Raw genomic sequence first — 24,744 nt, 5'->3', positions numbered from 1 at the left:
TGCAATCAGATACTGGTGTAGGTGTAGATCTACACACTTACAAATATAAAGAAGACCTATCAAAATCAGTAGAAAATTCATGTGAGATTCTAGATCTTGGCACTACAGTGATTAAATCCGCCGCTTGCTAATGTGCAGTCTGGAGCTGAACAGATAACTACACCTTCTCTCAGACTGTCTTACTATTGCCTGAACAAGAAAGCATTTAACAAACTAATCAGGTTTTGTCATGAATCTTAGAATTCAGGTCGTGGCATCCTTATTTACCTAAGACATCAACTTCATATTTGATTTCATTTTCTCCTGCGACACTGGTAGCCACACAGATGTACTGTCCCCGATCAACTTCTAGGGCACTCATGATTTCGAGTTTCTTCCCACCAGATTCTATGCGGATGTTGTCGCTGGCTTTCATGGGTACACCATCTTTTAACCAGGTGAGAACTGGAGGGGGGTTGCCAGTAGCTTTACACTCCAGTGTCAGCGAATGAGCAATAACTACTTGCTTATTCAAAGGTGTGGCCAAGTCACTTTCAATCATTGGAGGAACTACGTAGAAAACAGTAATATATCAGGCAATTCTTTGTGCAATCACAAAATATATCCAAATGAAATAAAGAACAGTTTTTTTTCTCATACAGTTTGACCATAGAAACTACGTACATACCTCTCTCTCTGTAAGCTGTTGAGGAAAAAAATTTATTGGTTCAGCTGATCTGCAACTATTCCAAGTATTCTGGAATACTTTGTACTGTCTGGCTTATAAAAGACAAATAGTGGAGAATGACCTTAGTCCTAACAACTACGCTACGTTCTCCATAAGAACCAAATGGTCTAGATGCTCCCAGTGCCATGGGCGAAGGTTGGTCAGCTGAATAAACTATTTCTTGCTAAGCATAGCATTTGAAAATGTTTTTCCAAATCATGGAACACATTCTTCCAGTTCCTATTCATGCATATTAAAAAAGACCAAACCCATCAACACTTCGTTAGTGAACAAACTGCACGTTAGCATATTAGAGAGCATAGGTAGAAAGGTACATAATTAAAGCATATATTTTTCCTTACCATAGATGTCCACGTGGAATGATTTTTCAGCAGTTCCGGCAACATTGGTTACATGACACATATATGGTCCTGAATCAGAGACCTGCGCTCGAGGAATATGAAGAAATTGCCCCTTATCAATATAAAGTGCTTGTGAGCTGGATATGACTGGCTGGCCATCCTTATACCAGGTAATAGTGGGCATTGGAAGTCCTCGCGTTTCACATTCCAGTTTAATTATGCTGTTGATCAATGCAGATATTTCGGTGGTGACATTTCCTCCTTTAATACTCGGTGGAACTACAAAGGATTTCGGAACAAAAACAAGTCTTTTAAGCTTCAGCCTCTGCATCAAAGTTTTAAATGCTATTGGTGTTTAAATAATGCATTTAAAGTAAATACGAATTAAAGACAATTAGGAAGTCTATGATTTATCTACTGGTAATGAGTTGCTTGTCTTGTCAAAACAACCTTTATCCCTCCCTTTTCGGTTTGAAATTTCCGTAGAAACAGAAAGTAACATATTCAGTTTTAGGGTCTCATTAAAGTTTAACGCATCATATTAGAGTAACTAAGAAAGTTATGTTTAACAAACAAAGCAAAACAAAATAACACCCCACTTAAAGTAGAAATAGTAAGTTTGAAATCAGGCCAAGGGAGCAAAACCGTCAGATGTGGTACGACTGCAGGCCCTCTCCCCGAGAAGTACTAAAGGTCTAAGTGCTTTCAGAACCAGCTACTGGTAATAGCTGTGGGGTCTTTAATTTTTGCTTCTTGCTTTTTTGGGGGGGGAATTGCCAAGAATCCATTCACTCAACTTTACTCATTTAATTGGCTACACGTGTGTCTCCCTCGATTCAACAACCACATGCCTGGCCTCTCACACCACATGACTGTGCTGTTAGAAAAACAACTCAAGTGGCTCATTCTCTGCTTCATATTCTGAACATGGTCATTCTAGGATTGTGCTATAATTGCAACAATTTAAAAGAAATCAAATGGCGTGGGTCTGAATTTGACTGGTTTAATATAATTTGCATAAACATTTTTGTTTTAGAATAGAATTTTTTGTAGAATTTTTTTTTATGCTTAACCTAGGATTAAGGGTTTTGAGAGGGAGACCACAGAGGCACCACACATCATATCAAGGGTATATACTATCAACGTGACTTATCCCTGATGATGTTAACCTTGATAACCCGGCTAAGGTAGTGTTTGCCAGCTTTCTCCACTGTAAACTCACTTTGTTCCCCCTTTCTTTTGAAGTGCGTCACTATTCCTAGCACATACATATGAGGTAGGGAGTTATGCTGTTGGGAAAATAGAATAATTTGGTCAGGTTCCCCTTGTCTCAGAGCCAGTTCAGGGTTGTTTGGTAAACATTGTGTGTGTGGGTGGAGTAGGTGCACCTAAATGGCCGCGCCACTTCGGCTGGTGTTTTACTGCCTCTGGCACCCATCCTGTGTGGCCATGTTTTTTCCAGACCTGTGGCTTCCAAGGACCGTATGGCCAGTTGCCTAGCTTATAGACCTGTGGGAAAGGGTCTGGTGACCCAGCCTGGTGTATGAAGGGTTTATGACCCAGTCTGTGAATGGGCTTGAGGGGTCTGGGAGCTCCAGACCCAGCCCTAGCTCAACCATCAGCCCAGTCAGTGCAGGATTACCAGCAGGTAAAAGAGCAATGACAACTAGCGTGGTCGCCTAACTTTACAATTGGCGTCACAAACAGGATTAAGAACGAGACAACTGGTGCTGTGAGGATTCCATGCCTTAGCCGTAGCTTAGCAGTAGTCGGATATATGCTCTACTTCCTTTAGAGGGGAATACCTCCTTAATTTACTTACGATTCTGTATCTCTTCTTCCCAATTTATTTATGTCAATATGGACTCATGGAAGCTATAGTTTGGGTCATAATCCGATACTACATTATTTATCCAGTTTTGGCCATTAGGAGCTCTTTTGGTTGGCTCTAATGTCCCTTTGATATACCCACATCGTTTTATCTTTTAAGCACATCCTTACTTTCTGTCTGTATTGCATGCCCAAGACCTAAAATTAACCATTTCTCCTTTCATGGTTTCTTTCAGTGGAGAAGGATATTAGAAAATAAAATCTGGGTGCCGTGTAGAGTACCTTAATAATTTCTGGTAATCCACTAGTTCACAGTGACAAACATTCATGTACACATCTTTTTTCTCACACATAATTTAAGGCAAGATCTACTGTACTTTGAGGAGAATTTGATTGCGGAATCATTTTCCTATAAGGTGATTAACTATAAAAATCAGGGGTCAGCCAACCATGGTCCACAGGCCAGAAGATGCTGAACTAGGAATGGTTTTTACATTTTTTAATGGTTGGGAAAAAATCAGAATAGTAATATTTTGTGATGTAAAAATTTTATGAAATTCAAATTTCAGTGTCCATAAATAAAGTTTTATTAAAATACAATCACAGTCATTTGTTTACTTACTGTCTGTGGCTACTTTCACTCAGCAATGGCAGAGTTAAGTAACTGTAATAGAAACCAAATGTGTTGTTCTCCCTGCTTCTACTGCTGCTGAGCTTACCATAAATTTCAGTGGCACAGTTACAACTTGACAGCATTTCAAGTGGTATGACTATCATTATACCATGCTATTTTATTTTATTTTTATTACCAGTGCATACGTCTCATGGCAAAACAAAAAGAGAATAGTGAACTTCAAGTATCACATTTTTAAGGCACACCATAGTGTGGAATATTTTGTTATCAAATTAAATAGCAAAGCATTTTGTTTATTTTGTGGTAGCAGTATTTTAGCTGTTCTAAAAGAATAAACACTACTAGACTAAGCAGTCATCACAATGTTCCCAACTGCAAGAAAAGCAACAATTTGATACATTACAAAATACAAAATGAAATGTCTCAATAGCAGAATTTCTTCAAAAAATAAAAAGTAAAAATAAAAATGAGGCTACAATCAAAGTAAGTTTCTTTGTGGCTCATTTGTAAGCCAAGCAAGAAAAGCAATTTACCAACAGTGATTTCATTTAGTCAGGTATGACTGCAGCAGCCAAACAAATGTGCCCAGAAAAAATCAATTTGTTAAAGATTACTAGCCTTTCAGTGAGAATAATTGCTCAAAGGGTTGAGGTCACTGGGAGCAACATCAATAGTCACTCAAAAAAACAAAAAGGCAACTTTTTTGAATAGTATTCTTGGCTTTTGACAAGTTGACAGATGTTACTGATACTGCTTAATTGTTCTTGTTTGTTTGAGGAGTCAATGCCACATTTAAAGAAACTGATGAATTAGTCTCTAAGAATAATCTGCATGGTAAAAATATTTTCAGAGAAGTTGAAAAAACACGAATTCATTACAACCTAAATCTGCTAATATTTGTAACAACCTGGCAGTAAAAATATGTGTAAAGCAAAAAACGGTTTAGACAAGTTTACAAAGCTATTAAAATGTAGAGTGTTAAAGTCTGTGTTTATTCACTGTATTATTCATTATCAAGCTCTTTGTTAAAATATGCATGTGTTATGGAATCAGTATTTCATTTGCACTCATAGAGTTAAACGTCTTTGGTTCCATGACTTTTTGTCAGAAGTAGAACCTGCCTTAGCGCATAGAAAGTACAATGCCTTAGTGGTGGTAAAGTATTATCGTCATTTTTTGAGCTCAGGGCTGAGGCTGAATTTTTTCTGAATAAGAGTCATCCTAAACATTATTATTGAATATTGAATGGTTTTGGAAATTGGTTTTGCTATAAACTTAATAAGGTTTCTAAATGAATTCAACTTAAAATCACCAAACAAAAACAGTATATGCAAACTTTATACTGGGTAGTCATTCTGTTGTTTTTATCACAAGTGATGTCAAGCTGCTTTTTATATTCTTCATGCTGTCAAAAGTTCAAAAAAGAAGTAAGATCTCAATTCCCCCATGAATTTGCAATGGATATATTTTCTGAGTTCAAACTACGGTTTTAGCAAAGTTTGTAAAATCTTGATGCAAATGCAAAAGAAATTTCCACATTTGAAATTCATTTATCTTTGAAATTGAAGACCTTCCATCTAACCTCCAACTGGAATTGCTTCACCGGCAATGTAAATGGCATGTTAAAAGTCAAATATCGAGAGAAGAATATAACAGAATTCTATAAATGCCTTCCAAACCCTGAATATTCTCAATTAAAATCATATGCTTGTGACCTGATATCAGTATTAGGCAGTATCTATCTGTGTGAAAAGACATCTTCAAAGACGAAATAGGTAAAACCTTATTACAAATTATCATTAACAGATGAACATTTGCAATTGATTCTGACAATACGGAAGAGTAACTTGGAACTTCAGTTGAAAGACTCCCGCAGTGGGTAGTCAGTCAGTTCAGGGAGACCCTCCCAAGGAACAGCGAGACCACGGCTTCGGATGCAAAAACAAGAGGTTTATTGAACACACAGGTACCCGGGCGACTCAGTCTTTCGAAAGACTGGCGCGCCGAGTAGAGCTCCTGGGTCCTTTTTATAGCAAAAAGCGCGGGTACAGAAGCGAGAAGCAAGGTAATTGGTTAGTTTAAATCAAGCCAGGGGTGAACTTCGGTCAAGTGGGAGTCCTTGAAACAGCTGAGGGGCACTCTTGAAACTTTAACTGACTTGTCTATTTCTGGGAACTATCCGCCCTTTGCCTCGGGCCGGGGCCCAGGTGCATAACCACAGATATCCTGTTTGACTCTGTTCCCCTTGTTTCTTAACTTGACTTTTTGGCTGTATTTTCCCTATACCCTTGTAAAAAGCACTTCCTTCATTCCCCCATTTCTCTTGTGGATCGCTCTAATCTTAGAGCGGAATTAAAAGTTATCTTCGCCATTTAAGGTTTGGTATTTTTGCCTAAGGACCAGAATCTTAACTGCACTTACCCTATCATTGATGAATTGGACTAGTCTATTGATGACGTAGGGCCCAAGGGTGAACAACAGAAGGAGGAGTAATAGGGGCCCGGCGATGGTTGACAGTAGGGTGGTCAACCAAGGGGAGTTATTTGATCTGGTTATAAGCATTTTCATAGTTTGAGTCAGGAGGCCTGACTCTTTTAGAGGCCGGTGCATCAATTTCTGGAATATCCCAAGCCTCGAGACCCGCCGCCAGGGCACATATATCAGGGGTAAGGGAGGGCCACCAAGTCCAAAGGGGGTGGACTTCTGTCTTGAACCAGACAACCTTTCCAGTTTGGGACAGTACCTGCCAGGTGAGGGTGTTGGGCTGGTTAGGGTTATTACTTGGTAGGCTTGCTCCGCCGCCGCCGAATGCGCAACTTAAGAGGATTATCAGTCCTCTCCAGCTCCCAGGATTCATCTGGTACGGAGGGTGGCGCAGGCTTGAGGTGAGAAGCATGTACCCAGGCTGCAATGCCATCAACTTTTACTGCGGTCGGGGTGGTCAGCAATACCAGATACGGGCCTTTCCACCGAGGCTCAAGGTTGCTGGGTCGATGGCGTCTGACCAGCACTTGGTCTCCGACCTGGAACGGATGAGGGATGGCCACGGCACCTGGCTCGTATACCTCCTTGATCTGGTCCCAGATCTGGGTTTTTACAACTTCTAAAGCCTTTAAGTGAGTAAATAAGACAGGAAGAAAGTTATCATCGGGACCCAGTGTTCCTCCCAACTCAAGTATGGGGGGGGTCCCCCGTGGAGGATTTCATAAGGGGTCAGACCAAGCTGGCCAGGGGTATTCCTGGCTCTGAACAGCGCTAAGGGAAGGAGGGCCACCCAGTCTTTTCCACCGGTCTCTAAGGCCAATTTAGTTAAGGTCTCTTTGATGGTTCTATTCATTCTCTCTACTTGACCTGAGCTCTGGGGCCTATACGCACAATGTAATTTCCAATTTATCCCCAGTTGTGTGGCTAGTCCCTGGCTTACCTGAGCAACAAAGGCTGGGCCATTATCTGACCCGATCACCTTAGGGATCCCGAAACGGGGCAGGATTTCTTCTAGTATCTTTTTACATACAGTCAGGGCCGTTTCCGTTTTGGTAGGAAAAGCTTCTACCCATCCAGAGAAAGTATCTACAAATACTAGCAGATACTTGTTTCTATACCGGCCAGGCTTTACCTCTGTAAAGTCTACTTCCCAGTATACGCCGGGTCGATCTCCCCGTTGTCTTTTTCCGGTCTCTCGGTAGGTGGTAGCCGCATTAGTCATGGCGCAAGCTGGACACCGATTGGCGACTTCTTGAACAGTGGACCGGAGGTTCGGGATGGAGAGGCTGGTGCGGCTTGCCAGTTGAAGGAGCTTTTCTGGTCCTAAGTGTGTTAGCTGATGTAACCGCTGAATGAATTCTTTTCCCTGGTCAGGAGTGAGCTCTCTTGGCTTGGTCCTAGCTTGAGCAGGCTCGATTGGCTCTTGAAGCTTTGTAGTTTTTGTTAGCACCTTGACCGACAGGGCGGCTTGTTTTGCAGCCTCGTCGGCCCTCCGGTTCCCGGCCGCCACAGGGTTATTTCCTCTCTGGTGGCCTGGGCAGTGGATAATGGCGACCTGCTTAGGGAGGTAAATGGCCTCTAGCAGAGCCAGAATTTCTTGTTTATTTTTAATGTCTTTTCCAGCAGAAGTGAGCAGTCCCCTCTGTTTATATATTGCCCCATGAATGTGAGCAGTGGCAAAAGCATACCTGCTGTCCGTGTAGATGTTGATGTTTTTTCCTTCGGCTAGGCGTAATGCCTGCGTCAAGGCTATTAGCTCGGCCTTCTGGGCTGATGTCCCTTCTGGCAGGCTGCTTGCCCATACCGTCCGTTTGCCATCTACGATGGCGGCCCCTGCTTTCTTCTTACCTTCCGCAATGAAGCTGCTACCGTCTGTATACCAGGCAGGCACTCCGGGCAATGGCTGGTCCTTCAGGTCCCGTCGAGTCCCAGCTTCTTCAGCAAGGATTTCTGAGCATTGGTGTACTGGGGTGGATTCTGACTCGACTGGTAGTAGGGTAGCTGGGTTCAGGACAGCAGGGGGCGCGAAAGATATTCTTTCGTTTAGCAGCAAACTCTGGTAATGAGTCATTCTGGCATTGGTCATCCACCGATTGGGGGGCTGCCGCACGATACTTTCGAGGCTGTGGGAAGCAATCACAGTCACATTTTGCCCCAAGGTTAACTTATCAGCGTCTTTGAGGAGGAGTGCCACTGCAGCAACCGCTTTTAGGCAGGTTGGCCACCCACTGGCCACTGGATCCAGTTTTTTTGATAGATAAGCTACTGGCCGTCGCCATGGTCCTAGGGTCTGAGTAAGCACTCCTCGGGCTACACCGGCTCTTTCATCTACGTATAGAGTAAATGGTTTGGTGAGGTCTGGGAGAGCCAAGGCGGGGGCAGACAGCAAGGCTTTTTTTATGTGGTCAAAAGCCTTTTGATGCTCCTCAGTCCAGGTAAAAGGAATGTTTTCCCTTGTCAGGGGGTACAAGGGTGCAGCCAGGGAAGCAAACCCAGGAATCCAGAGCCTGCAGAATCCGGCAGTACCCAGAAATTCGCGGACCTGCCTGGGGGTTGTGGGAGTAGGGATCTTCATAACTGTAGCTTTCCGGGCCGGGGTCAGCCATCTTTTTCCCCCTTTGAGCAGGTACCCCAAATAGGTGACCTCTTTCTGGCATAACTGGGCCTTTTTAGCTGATACCCGGTACCCCAACTTACTCAGTTCCTGCAAGAGCTTTTGTGTCCCTCTTTTGCAGCCTTCATATGTGGGAGCTGCCACTAGGAGGTCGTCCACATATTGGAGTAATATGACCTGGGGGTTGAGAGCCCTAAAAGGAGCTAAATCTCGGTGGAGGGCCTCGTCGAAGAGAGTGGGAGAATTTTTGAACCCCTGTGGCAGCCGTGTCCAGGTCAGCTGACCTGTGTTACCTTTTTCTGGGTCTCTCCACTCGAACGCGAACAGTGGCTGGCTGTTGGGGTGTAGTCTGAGGCAAAAAAAGGCATCCTTGAGATCCAGGACTGAGTACCAAGTGTGACTAGGCGGAAGGGAACTCAGGAGGCTGTATGGATTTGGGACCGTGGGATGAATGTCTTGCACCCTTTTGTTAATTTCTCTCAAGTCTTGGACTGGCCGATAGTCATTGGTCCCTGGCTTTTTTACTGGTAGCAGAGGGGTGTTCCAGGGCGATTGGCAGGGCACTAAGACCCCTAGGTCTAAGAACCTTTGGATGTGGGGTCTGATGCCTTCCCGGGCTTCTTTAGTCATTGGATACTGTCGGACGGCCACCGGTGAGGCACCCGATTTCAGCTCTACTACTACTGGTGGGACGTTATTGGCCAGTCCCATACCTGTCTTTTCTGCCCATACGGTGGGAAAAAGTTGGAGCCAGGATGGGTCGATGGAGGGAGAGGCCGGCTTTTCATACAGCCGGTATTCTTCTTCTAGGTTTAGGACCAAGCACATGGTAGAGTGATCTCCCCATGTTACTTGTGGGCCCTCTGTAGAAAACTGGATTTGGGCCTTTAGTTTGGTCAGAATGTCCCGGCCCAACAGAGGAGCAGGGCACTCAGGTATGACCAAAAAGGAATGGGTCACTTGTTTATGTCCAACCTTTAAAAGTCTTTGTGTGGTCCAGGGGTAGACTTTGCTGCCGGTTGCTCCTACTACGACTGTCCGCCTGGACCCTACCTTCCCCATGGGTTGGGTCAACACCGAATGTTCAGCCCCGGTATCGACCAGAAACTCGATGGGGGTCCCCTCCACTGTCAATGTTACCCTAGGTTCGGGGAGGGGGTCCGAACCTTGACTCCCCTAGTCGTCTAGGGATAGAACCTTGGCTTCTCTGATGTTCTTTTTCCGGGGACATTCTCTTGCCCAGTGACCCTTCTCTTTACAGTACGCGCATTGGTCTTTGTCTAGAGGGGGTCTTCCATCCCTAGGTGTTTTCTTTGCCCGGTTGCTCAGGTTCCCTGTCTGCCTATCTCTAGACCCTCTTTCACCTACCACTGCGGCCAAAATCCTAGTCAAGTTTTTTTCTTGGCGCCTATCGCGCCGTCTCTCTCTCTCTTCTGTCTCTCTTTTTTCTCTTTCTTGTTTTTCCTCTTCTGTCTCTCTCTTGTGGTACACCTTTTCTGCCTCTCTCACTAAATCTTGTAAGGAATAATCTTGGAGCCCCTCTAGCCTCTGCAACTTTTTCTTGATATCTGGGGCTGCCTGTCCGATGAAGGCCATTGCAACTGCCGCCTGCTGTCCCTCAGAAGAGGGGTCAAACGGAGTGTATCTCCTATATGCCTCCATCAGGCGTTCCAAGAAAACCGAGGGGGGTTCTACCGGTCCCTGCAAGACCTCTCTTACCTTAGCCAAATTGGTGGGGCGCCGGGCTGCCCCTTTGAGACCTGCCACTAGAGTCCGGCGGTAGACCAGAAGACGCTCCCTACCTTCGGCCGTGTTGTAATCCCATTGAGGTCGATTGAGGGGGAAGGCCTCATTAATGAGGTTCTCGAGTTGTGTAGGGGCCCCGTTGTCCCCGAGAACGTTCTTGCGGGCCTCCAGAAGAATCCTTTCTCGCTCTTCAGTGGTGAAGAGGATCTGGAGTAGCTGTTGGCAATCGTCCCAAGTGGGCTGGTGAGAGAACATAAGGGACTCAAGAAGTCCCGTGAGTCCTGCTGGTTTTTCAGAAAAAGACGGGTGGTTAGACTTCCAATTGTAAAGATCTGCTGAGGAAAAAGGCCAATACTGTAGAGGGACCAAGCCATTAGGCTCAGCTGGGGGCCCTATGGCTCGGAGGGGCAAAGCTACGGTGGAGTCAGGACCGGAGCCGTCTCTCGGACTGCGAGGTTGGCGGCTCCTAGTCCCCGCAGCCGGTCCCTCAGGGCTAGGATCACCGGGCGCTCGGCCTGGTGCCGATCTGTTTCCCTGAGGGGCCAGAGGGGGCAGCGGAGCCGCCGGGTAAGGTGGGGTTTCAGAGAGAGAAAATAGGTCATCTGGTGTCGGGAGGACGGGGGGTTGGGGAGGGGCGGAAGGCTTCCTTGTAGGTGGCCTTTGAGTATTTTCTGATCCCGAAACAACAGCGACTTTGCTGGAGGGTGGCACCCAGGGAGGGGGATTCTGGGCGAGGTCTTGCCATACCACGACACAGGCAACCTGGTCCGGGTGTCCTCCGGTCTCCTGAAAAACAATCTTTTTAACTGCAAAAATGACAGTAAGATCAAAGGTTCCCTCTGGCGGCCAACCTACGCCGAATGTGGGCCACTCAGACGAACAGAAAGTCTGCCATTTTCCTTTTTTGATCTCCATGGACAGATTGTGAGCCCTGGCTTTGACATCTTTCCAATGATCTAGAGTAAGGGAGAGAGGCGTAAGGGCACCTTGCCCCATCTCGAAAATTTCCAATAGGGGAACGACGACGCAAAGACCTATCACAACTAAGACAAAAAGAAACCAGAAACGGCGACGAGACCGAGTGCCGTAGAAATAGAAGAAAGAGTCCGATGGCAGAGCGCGCCTCCCGAGACGCGGTGAGACCAAAACACAATAATCCTCTGCCAAGGGGTCCACCAGGCGTCCCTGGTCCTCCCCTGATCCTGGGACGTCTCCCAGGATTGCCGGGTGGCGAGCCCCCGAACACGTCTGTTCGCTACCCGCACTTCGCTCCCAGAGCGACTAACCCGGAACAAACTGAAACCAAAATGCGCGCGCTCAGAAAAGACAGTCGAAATCACTGAGTCAGACACAGAGACGAGACACAGAAACGAGACACAGAACGACTGCTGGCCAGCTTACCTCCCGTTGGTGGGTCGGTGGTCCCTGGGTGGGGGTCTCCGATCCCGGACGAGCCCCCAAATGAAAGACTCCCAAAGTGGGTAGTCAGTCAGTTCAGGGAGACCCTCCCAAGGAACAGCGAGACCACGGCTTCGGATGCAAAAACAAGAGGTTTATTGAACACACAGGTACCCGGGCGACTCAGTCTTTCGAAAGACTGGCGCGCCGAGTAGAGCTCCTGGGTCCTTTTTATAGCAAAAAGCGCGGGTACAGAAGCGAGAAGCAAGGTAATTGGTTAGTTTAAATCAAGCCAGGGGTGAACTTCGGTCAAGTGGGAGTCCTTGAAACAGCTGAGGGGCACTCTTGAAACTTTAACTGACTTGTCTATTTCTGGGAACTATCCGCCCTTTGCCTCGGGCCGGGGCCCAGGTGCATAACCACAGATATCCTGTTTGACTCTGTTCCCCTTGTTTCTTAACTTGACTTTTTGGCTGTATTTTCCCTATACCCTTGTAAAAAGCACTTCCTTCACAGTTAAATGAAATGTTATCCCTCAAAACAATTCCGTTCTTCTCATTAGTAAACCTATAGTATTACAAAAAAAAAATTGCAATTTTAAAAATTACCAAAAAAGAAAAAATGAACTTTCATCAATAAACAGTTTTATAGAAAATTATTTCTATCTTGTTATATACTAAGTATCTATATGATACCCTTGAGTTTGCCTTGAGGTCTGCAAAGCCTAAAATATTTACTATCTTATTCTTAATAAAAAGATTTGCCAAGTCCTGCTGTAGATAATTAATTAATACAAATTTAAGACACCATTTTGAAATCCTAAGAAGGAGCATTTTATTCAGACTTTAAATTTTAATTTTGATTTGAGACTATTTATATCATATGTTAATCAATAAACACTTGGCAAACTTTTGGCTCAAATTACCTAAATCAGTTGGCTAGCCTAATTAGCTGGATGATACATTAATGAAGCCAAGAACATAAGTTCAACAAATCCCTATCCTCCATGAATGGTTTACAAAAGAAAACCATTTGTATTGAAAAAGATCTATTTTAAAAGTTTGCATTTATGAAATTGAGAAAAATTACTCAAAGAATATTTGCAATTGATGGTAGAACATACTACCCACTGCTTAAATTTGCCAAATAAACATTTCACTTCCTGTTTTCATTTTAATTCATGTATATTTGCCTGAGAACTGTACTTCTGTTTGATACAGATAAAGGTTATGAATGCACTGCACATTAAAATGCACCCATGTATATACACTCAAAGACTTTTACAGAATTTAGGGAAGCTCTCAGACCTCTGAAACCCATCCGTGGGTTCCTTGCCTTAGAACCACTAGTTATGAATTTGCACAGTCTCCTCAGTAGAATATTAAAAGCTCTTTTACTTTCTCCCTTCTTTCACATTCTTTTTTTTTCCTCCCCCCACCCCCGCACCCCTGAAATCTCTTTTTTCCCCCTCTACTTTGTTTCCATTTCTTTCCTTATTCAGACACAATGTTCATTTCTACCTTGCAGGTGCATCAACCAACCTGCTTCATCCTCATGTCAGTGCGTAAATAAGGAAAATGAATGAATCGATGGATGGTAGTGTGAAACATACTCTCAGTCTGGCATTCTGAAATCTACATACATATTCCTCACAGTTAACTAAAGCATGGCATCGATTTCAGTTATTTTTTCCATTTTAGGAATTAAAAACATTTTCACAAGTGAAATAAAATAAGCTTAAGATTATCCACCTGGAAGTGCAGGTGAGCTTGCTAGAGAGGAACTGACATTATTTCCTGCATTATAATACTCAAAACTTCACAATGTTCTAATGCCTTTCATCTCAGACAATCCCAGAAGGTTTAATCATTTTAGAGCCCTCTCTTCTGGGTGTCTGAGGATATCACACAGAATGAACAAGAGGACCTGAAATGAAAGAATCCAAGTCCCATGGAAATAGGAGTCTTATTGTATCACCAAAAATGTACTCATCACAGATCCTGGCAACAATACAACAGTCTAGAGAAGTCTAATCAACAGCTTAGGAGGAATATTGCACCTATTACTTAAATGTGTGGCTCTGATAGGATGCCAATGGTAGCAAATAACACTTTTGTTTAACTTGTATGCTTGTACAGCTAATCTTTCAGTAATATTATTCTTTCCTAGAGGACATTTCTTTTCATGACTGCTTTCTCCCAAGTCTTTTATCTATAGATATAAATGATTTAAAAGACTGCATTAAATATAATTTCTTTGACTCAAGAAAGCAATTCAAACTTTACATAAAGACACCAACATTTAAAAAGAGACTTTTGGAATACAGTTAAATTATATAGAAGTCAAGCTAGATTCTATACATATTTTAAGTTTTAAGACAATACAATCACTAAATAGACAACAATAAATGAATAACATTTATTGAACTCTTCCCATAAGCCAAGTAATTCATGTAAAGTATCTAGCATTTGATCTTCACAATAACACTATTACACAGGTGCTGTTATTATCCCATTTTACAGCTGAGGAAGCTGATGCTCAGAGGGGTTAGGCAATTTATCCAAAGTCACAAAGCTAGAAAACAGCAGAGGCTGGATATGAACACACGTCTGTCTGTCTCAGGAGCCCAAGCTCCTACTAATTATGCAACCAGTGATGTCCAATAGAAATATAATGCAAACTACATATGTAATTTAAAATTTCCTAGTAGCCACATTCAAAAATATAAAAAGAAACAGAAAATTAACTTCAATAATATATTTTGCTTAGCTCAATATATCCAAAATATCATTTTGGCATGTAATCAATGTAGAAGTATTAATTAGATATCTTACATTATTTTTCCATATTATGCCTTAGGTATCTGATGTGCATTTTATATTTACAGCCCATCTCAATATGGACTAGCCACATTTCAAGTGCCTGACAGCCACATGTGGCTAGTGGCTACAGTATCAGATGGTGTAACACTAGACCATGCATTCATTTAGCAAATATTTCTTCAGAGCTGCTGTCTCCCATACATTAAAGTAAGGAACGTACAAAACAAAGGCCTGTTCTCATGGAAGTTTGGATGGCTTGGAGATAAATGGCTAATAAGTAAATAAACCCAGCATTAAGCAAACAAAATATCAGACGGTGGTATGTGCTATCAAGAAAATGAGCTAGGACAACATATTAGAGTCAATAGCTGACCAGTTTGAACAGGGAAGATCCTGTGAGGAGGTGTCATTCTGAAGAATCTAAACTTCCCTTGAGTGTCATATACTATGGAAAGACACAAGATGGTGCAATGAGTAGAGCCATGGTTAGGCATTACTGGTCTATCGAGTTCTATTCCTTTCTATTGTATAAATCTTTGTGCCCACAACATAACATTCATGTGCCTACCTATGACTCCATTTGTAAAAAATAAAATGACTTTGCCAGTCACCTTCCTCGGGGGATGTTGATGATTATAGTGAAAATGAGGACTACATATTTCTGGTGGGGACAAACTAGGAGAAAACAGTAGCACAAACATAAGGCATTTAAAATATTGCCACATGGTCAGAATAAAGGCTAAGATGAACTAAAAAGAGAACAATTGAATTGTCTGCATAGCATCAGTTTCATTCTACTTCATGCATCTCCACAATTTTTAGTTTTCTTTTTTTTAACCCCTTCAAGGACACAAATATTCACTTTATGTATATAATAACCAGTCAGGAAATTATTGACCACTTAAGTGAGAATATACAGAAATAACTAGACCACTTCAAGAAATCCATACTTAATGATAAAATACATTAAAATTGGAGGCACTGTTCTAGCCTAAAACACATGAAGATAGGCTCTTTCTTCTCTTCACGTAACATTCCAAATTATTCAGTATTGAATAAAAAAGCAGTTAACATTAGAGTAAACCTGGGTTTTCAGTTGTAATGAGTTAAGAATAACAAAAAAATATAAGAAAATCACACTTACTATAGATAGTCAGTTTTATATCCTTGGCTTGTTTGCCAGCTGCATTGGACACTGTACACTGGTAGCGTCCTTTGTCACCTCTTCGTGCATTCTTTAGATGTAAGACTTGTCCTCTGTCCAGAAGTTCAATATTAGGATCTCCCAAAAATAAAGGCCTAGAGAAAACAAATTTTATTCTATGGGGCCATTTTTATTTCCCCACGTTTCCTCTCTTATTAATCCCAACAAAAATTGCTAAGTAGTACAACATTAAAAATATGCATCAAAGTCGATTAAAAAAATGCAGCGATGTGATTAGCACTCCTATCCAAAAAAATGAAATTATTAAACCACTTTACTATTGGAAGCTAGATAATTATCATTTTGAGATGAAGAGTTTCTCCATTTCAAACTTAAATAGTTTTATAATATTGACAGAAACCAAGACTAGTTGGTTAGAATGTGGTGCTGATAAACACCAAGGTCCTGGACTCAATCTCTGTGTTGGTCACAAAAAAAAAAAAGAAAGAAAAAGAAAGAAAAAGAAAAGAAAGAAAGAAAGAAATGCAGTCATTCATTGATTCGCCAATTCTTATTATTCTTTTATTTTATTTTATTTTATTTTATTTTATTTTATTTTTGGTTTTTTGATTTGCATAGCCAAAATTCCTACCAGCATCTGGGAAAAAAAATCACAGAGTTTAAAATTACATTATAGGAACTTCAGGCCAAGCAACAGTATTTTTAAACCAATATCATTGCAATATCTGGAAAAGTAATCACAACAGAATGAATGATTATTACTTGCTAAAGGCAGTGATCATGGCAACTTTCTTAAAAAGCAGGGATTTTAATAAATATTAATGCTTTTATAATCATAAATTTTAAAAGATATTTATGCCCAAAGAAGCTTGCAAATAGTTCTCTACTATACAGAGTCATTTACTGACTACTGTAAAACTCTCACTTTATACAATTAGCAGCAGCTTTATTTTAGCACTTGAAATATCATAATTATTAAAATCTGTAATATCCTAAGTATTATGCCTTTAAAATCCATTAACCTTCTTTCAGGAAGACTCATAGCTAAGTTTTTAAAAGTTACACTGACTAACCACATAATAATTAGATGCATTACTATAATAATAAGCCACTAGTGAGACTACATGATTAAATGGAAAACACATTTAATTTTCTGTGGTAGCATCCTTTACTATTTCTTGATATAACACTTTGCGTAAAGCTCTCAAAAATTCCGAGCCCGTGGCGCACTGGGGGAGAGTGCGGCGCTGGGAGCGCGGTGACGCTACCGCCGCGGGTTCGGATCCTATATAGGACTGGCCGGTGCACTCACTGGCTGAGTGCCGGTCACGAAAAAGACAAAAAAGAAAAAAAAAAATTAAGAGCACAAAGTACCTTAGTTTAATGCATTTTAAGTTTTTAAAGAAGTGAATACATGATAATGTTACTCAAATTTAAGTAAATGTGAAACCTTTATTGATTGTTAATTATGCAAGTAACATGAAATTTTAAACCAAAAAAAATGTAAGCATTATAAGAGAAATTGTCCTTGGCCTATTTCTCCTAATGTGAATCTTCTCACCATTAACAGTTTGATTTATATCCTTCTAAACATCTTTACCCATAATCGTACTCCCCTCAAAATCTAAAGTTTTAATGAGTAAATAGTATCATGTTATTCTTCTGCTTTTCTTTTTACTCTACAATAGCTACAGAGATATTTTTGGTACATATAGGTTAATTTTATTATTTTCAATTGCTGCACAGTGTTTCATAATATGCAACACGTTTTCTATCTGTTCTCCTAATATAGGGTCTTAGCCAATTTTCACATTTCTGCCATCACAGCATTGCAGTGAGTATCATTATACAAGCCTCCCTGTGGACATGCATGACTGCTTCCCTCCCCTGCACATGGGAAGTGTAATTACTGCATCACAGCATATGAGCATGAAAACTTTAATCATCACCAGCACATTGCCTTTCAGGGTACTAATTTAAATCCTCCCCACCCTAACACTATATCCTGATTTCCCACACTCTAGTCAACACTTGATAATTTCAAATCTTTCCTTCCTTTGCTGCCTTTTTTTTTTTTTTTTTTGCTAATATGACCTGTGAAAAACAAAATTTTATTATTTAACTTGCATTCATTAAATTACCAAGGGTGAGCATCTTTTAATATGTTTATTGCCTAACGGTATTTGTTTAATTTGCCTGCTCATACTCACCACACATTTTTCTATGTTGTTGTTTGTCTTATTAATTTGTAGAAAGTTCGAATACAATCCTTTATTTCATACACTGCAAATCTTGACTCTTTGCTACTTAGGCCTTAGATACCTGCTCCCGGAAACTATAATAATACATGCACTGTGACCACACTGTGAGAAATAAGCTCTCACAACCAACACAGATCACTGCAGCCATTTCAGTGTGGGCAAACCTCAGCAGCCTTTGAGACGTGCAGTCTGGGAAACATCTGATTCCTTTTTGCCCCCGTATAGAAACAGCTTAAGTATTCATCTTGCTTTCATAAACACATTTTTCTTTTTAATAATTCAATTCCATGTAAAGATAAAATAATCTGCATTTGAGTCTTGCATTTTTCGCTGATAGCTTTTAGACAGAGGAAATTTAGTGCATAAAAAATTTGAGTTCCAACATTTTTAAACAGCTTTGTGATTCATCAGAATGAAGGATATTACAAGACTTTAAGAACATATTTTAAGTAATATTATTTGTCTTTCACGCTCACTTAATAATGCTCTATGTGATAAAATAATTAAGAGGAAGAAAATCCGTATGTATTTACACATCTATTTCCTATCAATTGGACCGTTGCAACAGATACAGAAAAGATACTCACTTGCCATCTTTGAACCAGTGAATAACTGGAAAGGGAGTGCCTTTGACCTGGCAGTCAAGGGTGGTATCATGGTTGAGGACAACTGAGACTTCATTTGGGGAGTTGGCACCTATTATGGTGGGTGGAACTTGAACAAAGACATTTTATCATGAAAACCTATGACTTAGCAAACACAGTTGGGGGGAGGAGAAGCAGAGCATCAATGATTTCTATATTATTTCAAAAAGATCTTAATGTTAAAAGTAAAATATCACATAATAATCTTTTCATATCACATCTCAGTACTCAAATGTTAACATATAGGAACATATTCACAAAAGCTGCACTAGCAGAACAATTATCTGCAAGAATTATAATAGAACTAGTAGTATAAGATTCATTTTGAGGTGTATTAACTCATATGCAAAAAAAAATTTAGCATGTAAGTGGGCAGTGAAGCTCATGCAATGTAATTTATTATTACCATGCATTTTAGATAATGAACGACATTATCAACATCTATCTTATAATGTTCAAGTTCTATATATTATATTATTGTGCTGCTTGAAATATATTACCTTTGTCTCCTTTAAAAGACTCCATTGCTAATATTAGATGTATGATATAACATGAAAAAGAATATATTAGCTTTTATTCTCAGAATTATCAAGCAAATTAAAAAGCTCCCGCACACTTCCCTAACCATGTAATCCTCTCCCTTCACACCATGTTAAAGTGTTTGGTCTTCATCTTCAGAAAAATGGCCAGCCACTAAAGAGTTTCAGTAGGGGAGTGGTATGGTGTGATCAGATTTGTGTTTTAAGACCACACTGGCTGCTGAATAAATAGATGAGAGTGACAAAGAGTGGATGCAGGGGAGCAATTAGGGGCTATTGCGTTAATTCCGCTTATAAAATGATGGTATACTTTCACAGTGGAACGGAAAGACACAGATCATATACATGGAATTAGGAAATAGACATATAGGGATAGCAGGATATAGGTGAATTTAAGAAGTTGGGGAGAGGACAGTAGAAAGAATGATTCCCAGGTTCTAGAAGAAGCAAGTGGATGGATGGACGTGCTGGTCCCTGTGATAAGATCACTGAAGGCAAGCAGTACAGACATTCGATGTGATCTTTCTGTTTGAAAAACGACTAAGATGTTCAAGTCAAGATACTATGGTGAAGACTACATATCTATTTCTAGGGCTCAGAGAAGTATGCACTGGAGATAAAAATTTTGGAATCATCAGCACATAGATAGAATTCAAAGTCATGGGAGTATATGAGTTCCAAGAGAAATAATGCCAATGAGACTAACGAGAAGAAAGATTACATATATATATAGCCTATACTTAAACATAATAATAATTTTGGGGAGAGAAAATGTAAAGTACTTCAGGCTTTGAGAAGACTGATCGGACAGATCATTTTTATGTTACAGCAGTTCATACATGGTCATTTTAATACAGTATCATTCCCAGACCTCATTTCTACCACAGACTTACAAATTATATGCCCATGTTGATTAGCACAATATTGAAAAGGGAGAAAGCTATTTTATCACAAAGTGAACCTCCAATGGCAAATATAATTTCACAAACGAAAATTATAAAATTTTAAATATGATTACCTCTGAAAATGTTTTATATCCTAATTTTTTTACAGCTGCTACCTGCTCTCAAAATTTTCTCCCCTTGATTAGAATCAGGGCTAATTTAGTTCCAAGAATTAATTAAAATGTAGACGAAGGCAGACTTGCTACTTTCTCCGGTTCAAGTTCAGCCTAGCAGCTTCAGGAGATATCCACAGCATGAAAGAATGATACAGTTGACCACTGAACAACACGGGTTTGAACTGTGCGGTCCACTTACACGCGGATTTTTTTCAATAACTATATTGGAAAATTGGTGGTTAGGTATGTCACAAATGCATTACACACCTAATCAAACAGTTAAATAGCCTATTGAACAGTAGACAATTAGTAGACTATTAGTAGTTAAGAAGTTAACCACTTTACTACTTAAGGAAGTTACTTAAGTAGTGGTTAAGTAGTTTGGGGGCAGTTAAAAGTTGTATGCTGAGCCTGCCTGCTCCCTGGCTCAGTGGTGCTGGGCTGCTGGGCGAGTCCTGGGTGGGGCCCTGCTGCCCCACCGCCACCCCACTGCCCTTCCTGAGCCGGAGCTGGCCAGCCCGCTCCACACTCCCCTCTAGGCTCCACACGTGACCTCTGCTGGTCTGGAACTTGGTGAACATAGCTGGAAACCCCAACAACCACCCGCTGACAGCTCATCGACCCCCAACCCTGCAGCCACCCCACAGAGGCAGCTTTGAGGAGACCCAAGGTCAGGAATCTCATTCCCAATGATCCCCCGAAGCCTCACACTGTAAACCTTCAGAGTTGAGATGTTGGAGGACGCAGCGTGTCACCCCTAAGAGTACGACCCACCACCACCCTTGCCTCTCAGCCCAGGAGTCCTCCCCCACTCTCTCCATTCCTTCCCCCACTCTGCCTCAGTTCTAGGTGCCCTGCCTCCACAAATCGCACAAACCTCAATAAAAACCAAGAGATCTGCCAAAAAAGAAAAAAAAATTACACTCAGAGACTGCTTGGGGGTCAGCACCCCGAGCCTCCACGTTTTTCAAGGGGCAGCTGTACTCTGCATCACCCTGGATAGCTACCGCCCAGAGAATTTGTTGCCCACCTAACTGGAGAAACTGACAAGAGTAATAATTTCCTATTTTACACATGATAATACCACTTTTGGGTATTTGATGCTTTGGGGTATATGGCTCAAAGGCATCTATGTATTATAAATAGTAAGTACCTTCAAACTTTACCTTATGGTTCTGATTAACCAATATTAAAGACAAAAATAATAATAAAATGAAACTAATAGCATTTCTTCTATCAATTAATTTTTATCTTTTACTTCTTTATACAGCTCTATACGACATAAGAAGTGCATCTGAATTGTAATGCTTTAAAATAATGTTTTCCTTACCTAGCACATCAATGCTAAAGTACTTCTGAGAAGTGCCTGCGATGTTAATCGCTTTGCAGGAATAGCTTCCTGCATCCTCTGGAGTGGCTTTTAAGAGCTTAAGTATCTTCCCACTGTCCACAATCTGAAGAGTGCTGCTTTCAGTCACCTTTAAGGGCCAAAATGGTCAGTGTTACTTCTAATCCTAATAAAAATGCATAATTAAAAACTGAAGTAAAATATTTATATTACTGTTAATAAGAAATTCACATCCAAACAATTTATTTCAGATGCAGAGGCAAGGAATTACACATATTTGGATGTCTCCATTTACCTGGACATCACCTTTATACCACATAATGATGGGAGACGGAGTACCTTCCACTCCACAAAGGAGACTGGTCAGCTGATTTACCAATACTGACACGTTTGTTATTTGTTCTTTGTCTTTAATTACTGGAGGAACTGCAAAAAGAGAGGAGGCATGGCTAGATAGTTTTATAATAAACATTATTCATTAAGTTCTTTATAAAGGATTTAGAAACCAAACTCTGAGATACTTGATGGCTGGAAAAGCTAGACATATTTAAGCATCTGCTTTATTATAAAAGCCTTAACCAATGTATTTATAATTAACAACCTTTATTGAATTTTTACTTTAATTATTATTTCAGGGTTTTAAATATAGAATGAAATTTGGGATAAATTTAAGGAAGAACCTGTTTATTCCACATACCTCTCAAAATACAGGGTCTTAACTAATTCACATGGGCTTCACTACTTTGATGATGGTAGTAAATATTGCTCAGTGTCTATGGAAGCCAAAATTCATCAAATTTTAAAATGCGCATACTTTTACTCAGGAAAATGACATATGTACAAGGTTTTCATTGAAGCATTATTTATAACAACAAACAACCTACATGCTCCTCATTAATGGAGGATAGTTAAGTAAATCATTGTATAGCCATACAGTGGGATGCTATAAATAAGAGTTGGGACATTGAATAATCCCCAAGATAGACTGTTTGGCGAAACAGACAAGGTGCAGAGTATGTGTTCTACTGCATGTGTACTTTTTATAAGTGAAAAGAGGATAGAATATTATATATTCACATTTCCTTACAAATGCATAAAATGTCTCTGGGAAGACACACACACACAAGCAAATCTGATAACTTTTCTTGCCTCTAGAGAAGATAAGTAGATAGGTCAGGTCAGGGTTGGGAGACTTTTTACTATATGTAGTTTTTTTACCATTTGAATTTTTTTATAGTGAAAATTTTCTTCTATTGAATTTTATATATGTAACTATGGCAGTAAGACATTTTCTTAAATAAAAAATAAAATTAATATACAGTATTAAAGAGAGAAGTAATGGATTAATACCTTTAAATCATGTTAATTTTCTTAGAAAAAGAGAAAAGCCTTTTTAAAAAAAAATTGGCCTGTCACAGTAATGAAGAACATTATAATTTCTTATTTTGAGCTTTAACTTATTGCGAGTATGTCAAAGACTTCATCAGAATTGATCATTCGGATATTTATATCCATGTGCCATATAGCCAGATTTGACATTCTATCTTTAATTCATTTATTTCTTTTTCTTTTTTTTCTTTACTTATTTTTATTTTAATTTATCAATATACGTGATTGATTTTCATGTCCCTTTTCCAATTCCTCCTTTTCCCCCTTCCCTCTCCACCTCTCCCCCATCAACATCATATCTGTTTACTTATCTTAACAAGTTCAAGGAATTATTGTGATGGTTGTGTCTTCAAGTCACAATCAAAATTTACATGAAATTTTAAATCAAATAAATAAATTTAATCAGACCACCACTTTCTGTTAGATGATAACACATCTATTCATATTAACATTACACACTACATTGAAGGAATATATTAGAATTAGAAATTGCCACATATTCAGCTACATGATTTCAGCATTTTCATCTATGTTTACCGTGGACTTTGAGGTTATATTTTCTTTCTGTGGTTCCAGCTTCATTGACTGCCACACAGATGTACTGCCCATCATCATACGGTGTAACAGAAGTAATAACCAACAATGTAGCATCTTCTAAGACAGAAATACCAGGTTCCTTGCCTGTCAGCTCTCTACCGTTGTGTAACCATTTGATGGTAGGTTTAGGGACACCTAAATAAGAAATTAAAGTCTTGTGATATTTTACAACAAAATTACGAATCATCATTAAATATCAAATATATCAAGGTGAAATAAAATTTTGTTATGACCATAGTTTGTACTCTTAGATATTATGCTACTTTCAAGATATTTCTCCTGGCACGGAAATTTGAAGGGATGATAGGTAATGCCTCTAATTTATGATAGGTCTCTAGTGTAAAGTTTGATCAAAGTTGTTTTTATCAAAACATTCAAATGACAGTAAGCAAAGCATTTTCTTGGTGAGTTCATGGTGACTAGTGAAAAAGAAAACCATCAATCAAATTAACTAGATGTGGGGAGAGTTTTGGGGAGAAAAAAGAACAAAAAGTAAGATACTGTCACAAAAACATAACATGAAGATTGCTCCGCTAAATAGGGTTATAATGATGCACAGAAATGATGTTTTATAGTTCACTTCTTAAAAAGGCCTGAGATAGTAGAGATGAGGAACTTCTATCCACATGTCTTCTGGAGATCTCATTCTACTAAACAAAGGACAATAGGCTCAATTCTTGAAAAGAAAGTTGAGAAAGCAGCAAGAATTGCTTTCCTGGTTTTATTTATGACTAACAGAGTGAATGGAAGTAATGTGCTCATCGGTAAAAATGATAAAACTATATCAAAATGTATAAAGTCAAAAGACAGATATTAACTCTATACTAAGAATGTATTCATTTAGCAAGCAATGTACCAGGCACTATTCTAAACACTTTAAAAATCTACTTAATCCCTATAAAGATAAAAAGAAAGCACGTTAATTAAAATCAATATGATTATATAAGACACTGTTAATAATCCTACATTAAAGGACAACAAAAGCATTAAATGGGCATACAAGTATAATCCAGGATAAGTAGAAAAGAGTGGCTGGAATACATAGAATGTGTCATTAAGGCTGAACTCAAAACGAGTTACGATTTATAAAAGTGACTACAAAAATTTTGTTTATGGGAAAAAATAAAACAAAAGTCTGGCCTATT

General features: G+C 40.0%; 1 protein-coding gene across 1 annotated transcript in view; it reads right to left on the bottom strand.

Moving 5' to 3' along the window:
- HMCN1 (hemicentin 1) overlaps positions 1-24,744 on the bottom strand; it is a 414,327-nt gene that overhangs the window by 160,034 nt on the left and 229,549 nt on the right. The window contains exons 26-32 of the mRNA XM_063104004.1: positions 23,540-23,734; positions 21,909-22,039; positions 21,596-21,743; positions 18,610-18,736; positions 15,741-15,895; positions 1,069-1,347; positions 268-549 (exon numbers count right to left, since the gene is read on the bottom strand). Coding sequence (XP_062960074.1) covers positions 268-549; positions 1,069-1,347; positions 15,741-15,895; positions 18,610-18,736; positions 21,596-21,743; positions 21,909-22,039; positions 23,540-23,734 — 1,317 coding nt within the window. The remainder of the gene's footprint in view (positions 1-267; positions 550-1,068; positions 1,348-15,740; positions 15,896-18,609; positions 18,737-21,595; positions 21,744-21,908; positions 22,040-23,539; positions 23,735-24,744) is intronic.

Source organism: Cynocephalus volans, chromosome 8 (genome assembly GCF_027409185.1).
Source record: "Cynocephalus volans isolate mCynVol1 chromosome 8, mCynVol1.pri, whole genome shotgun sequence".
In the NCBI taxonomy this organism is placed as follows: Eukaryota; Metazoa; Chordata; class Mammalia; order Dermoptera; family Cynocephalidae; genus Cynocephalus; species Cynocephalus volans.
Note: the sequence above shows the minus strand (reverse complement) of the source record. Positions and strands in the feature narration are given on the sequence as shown.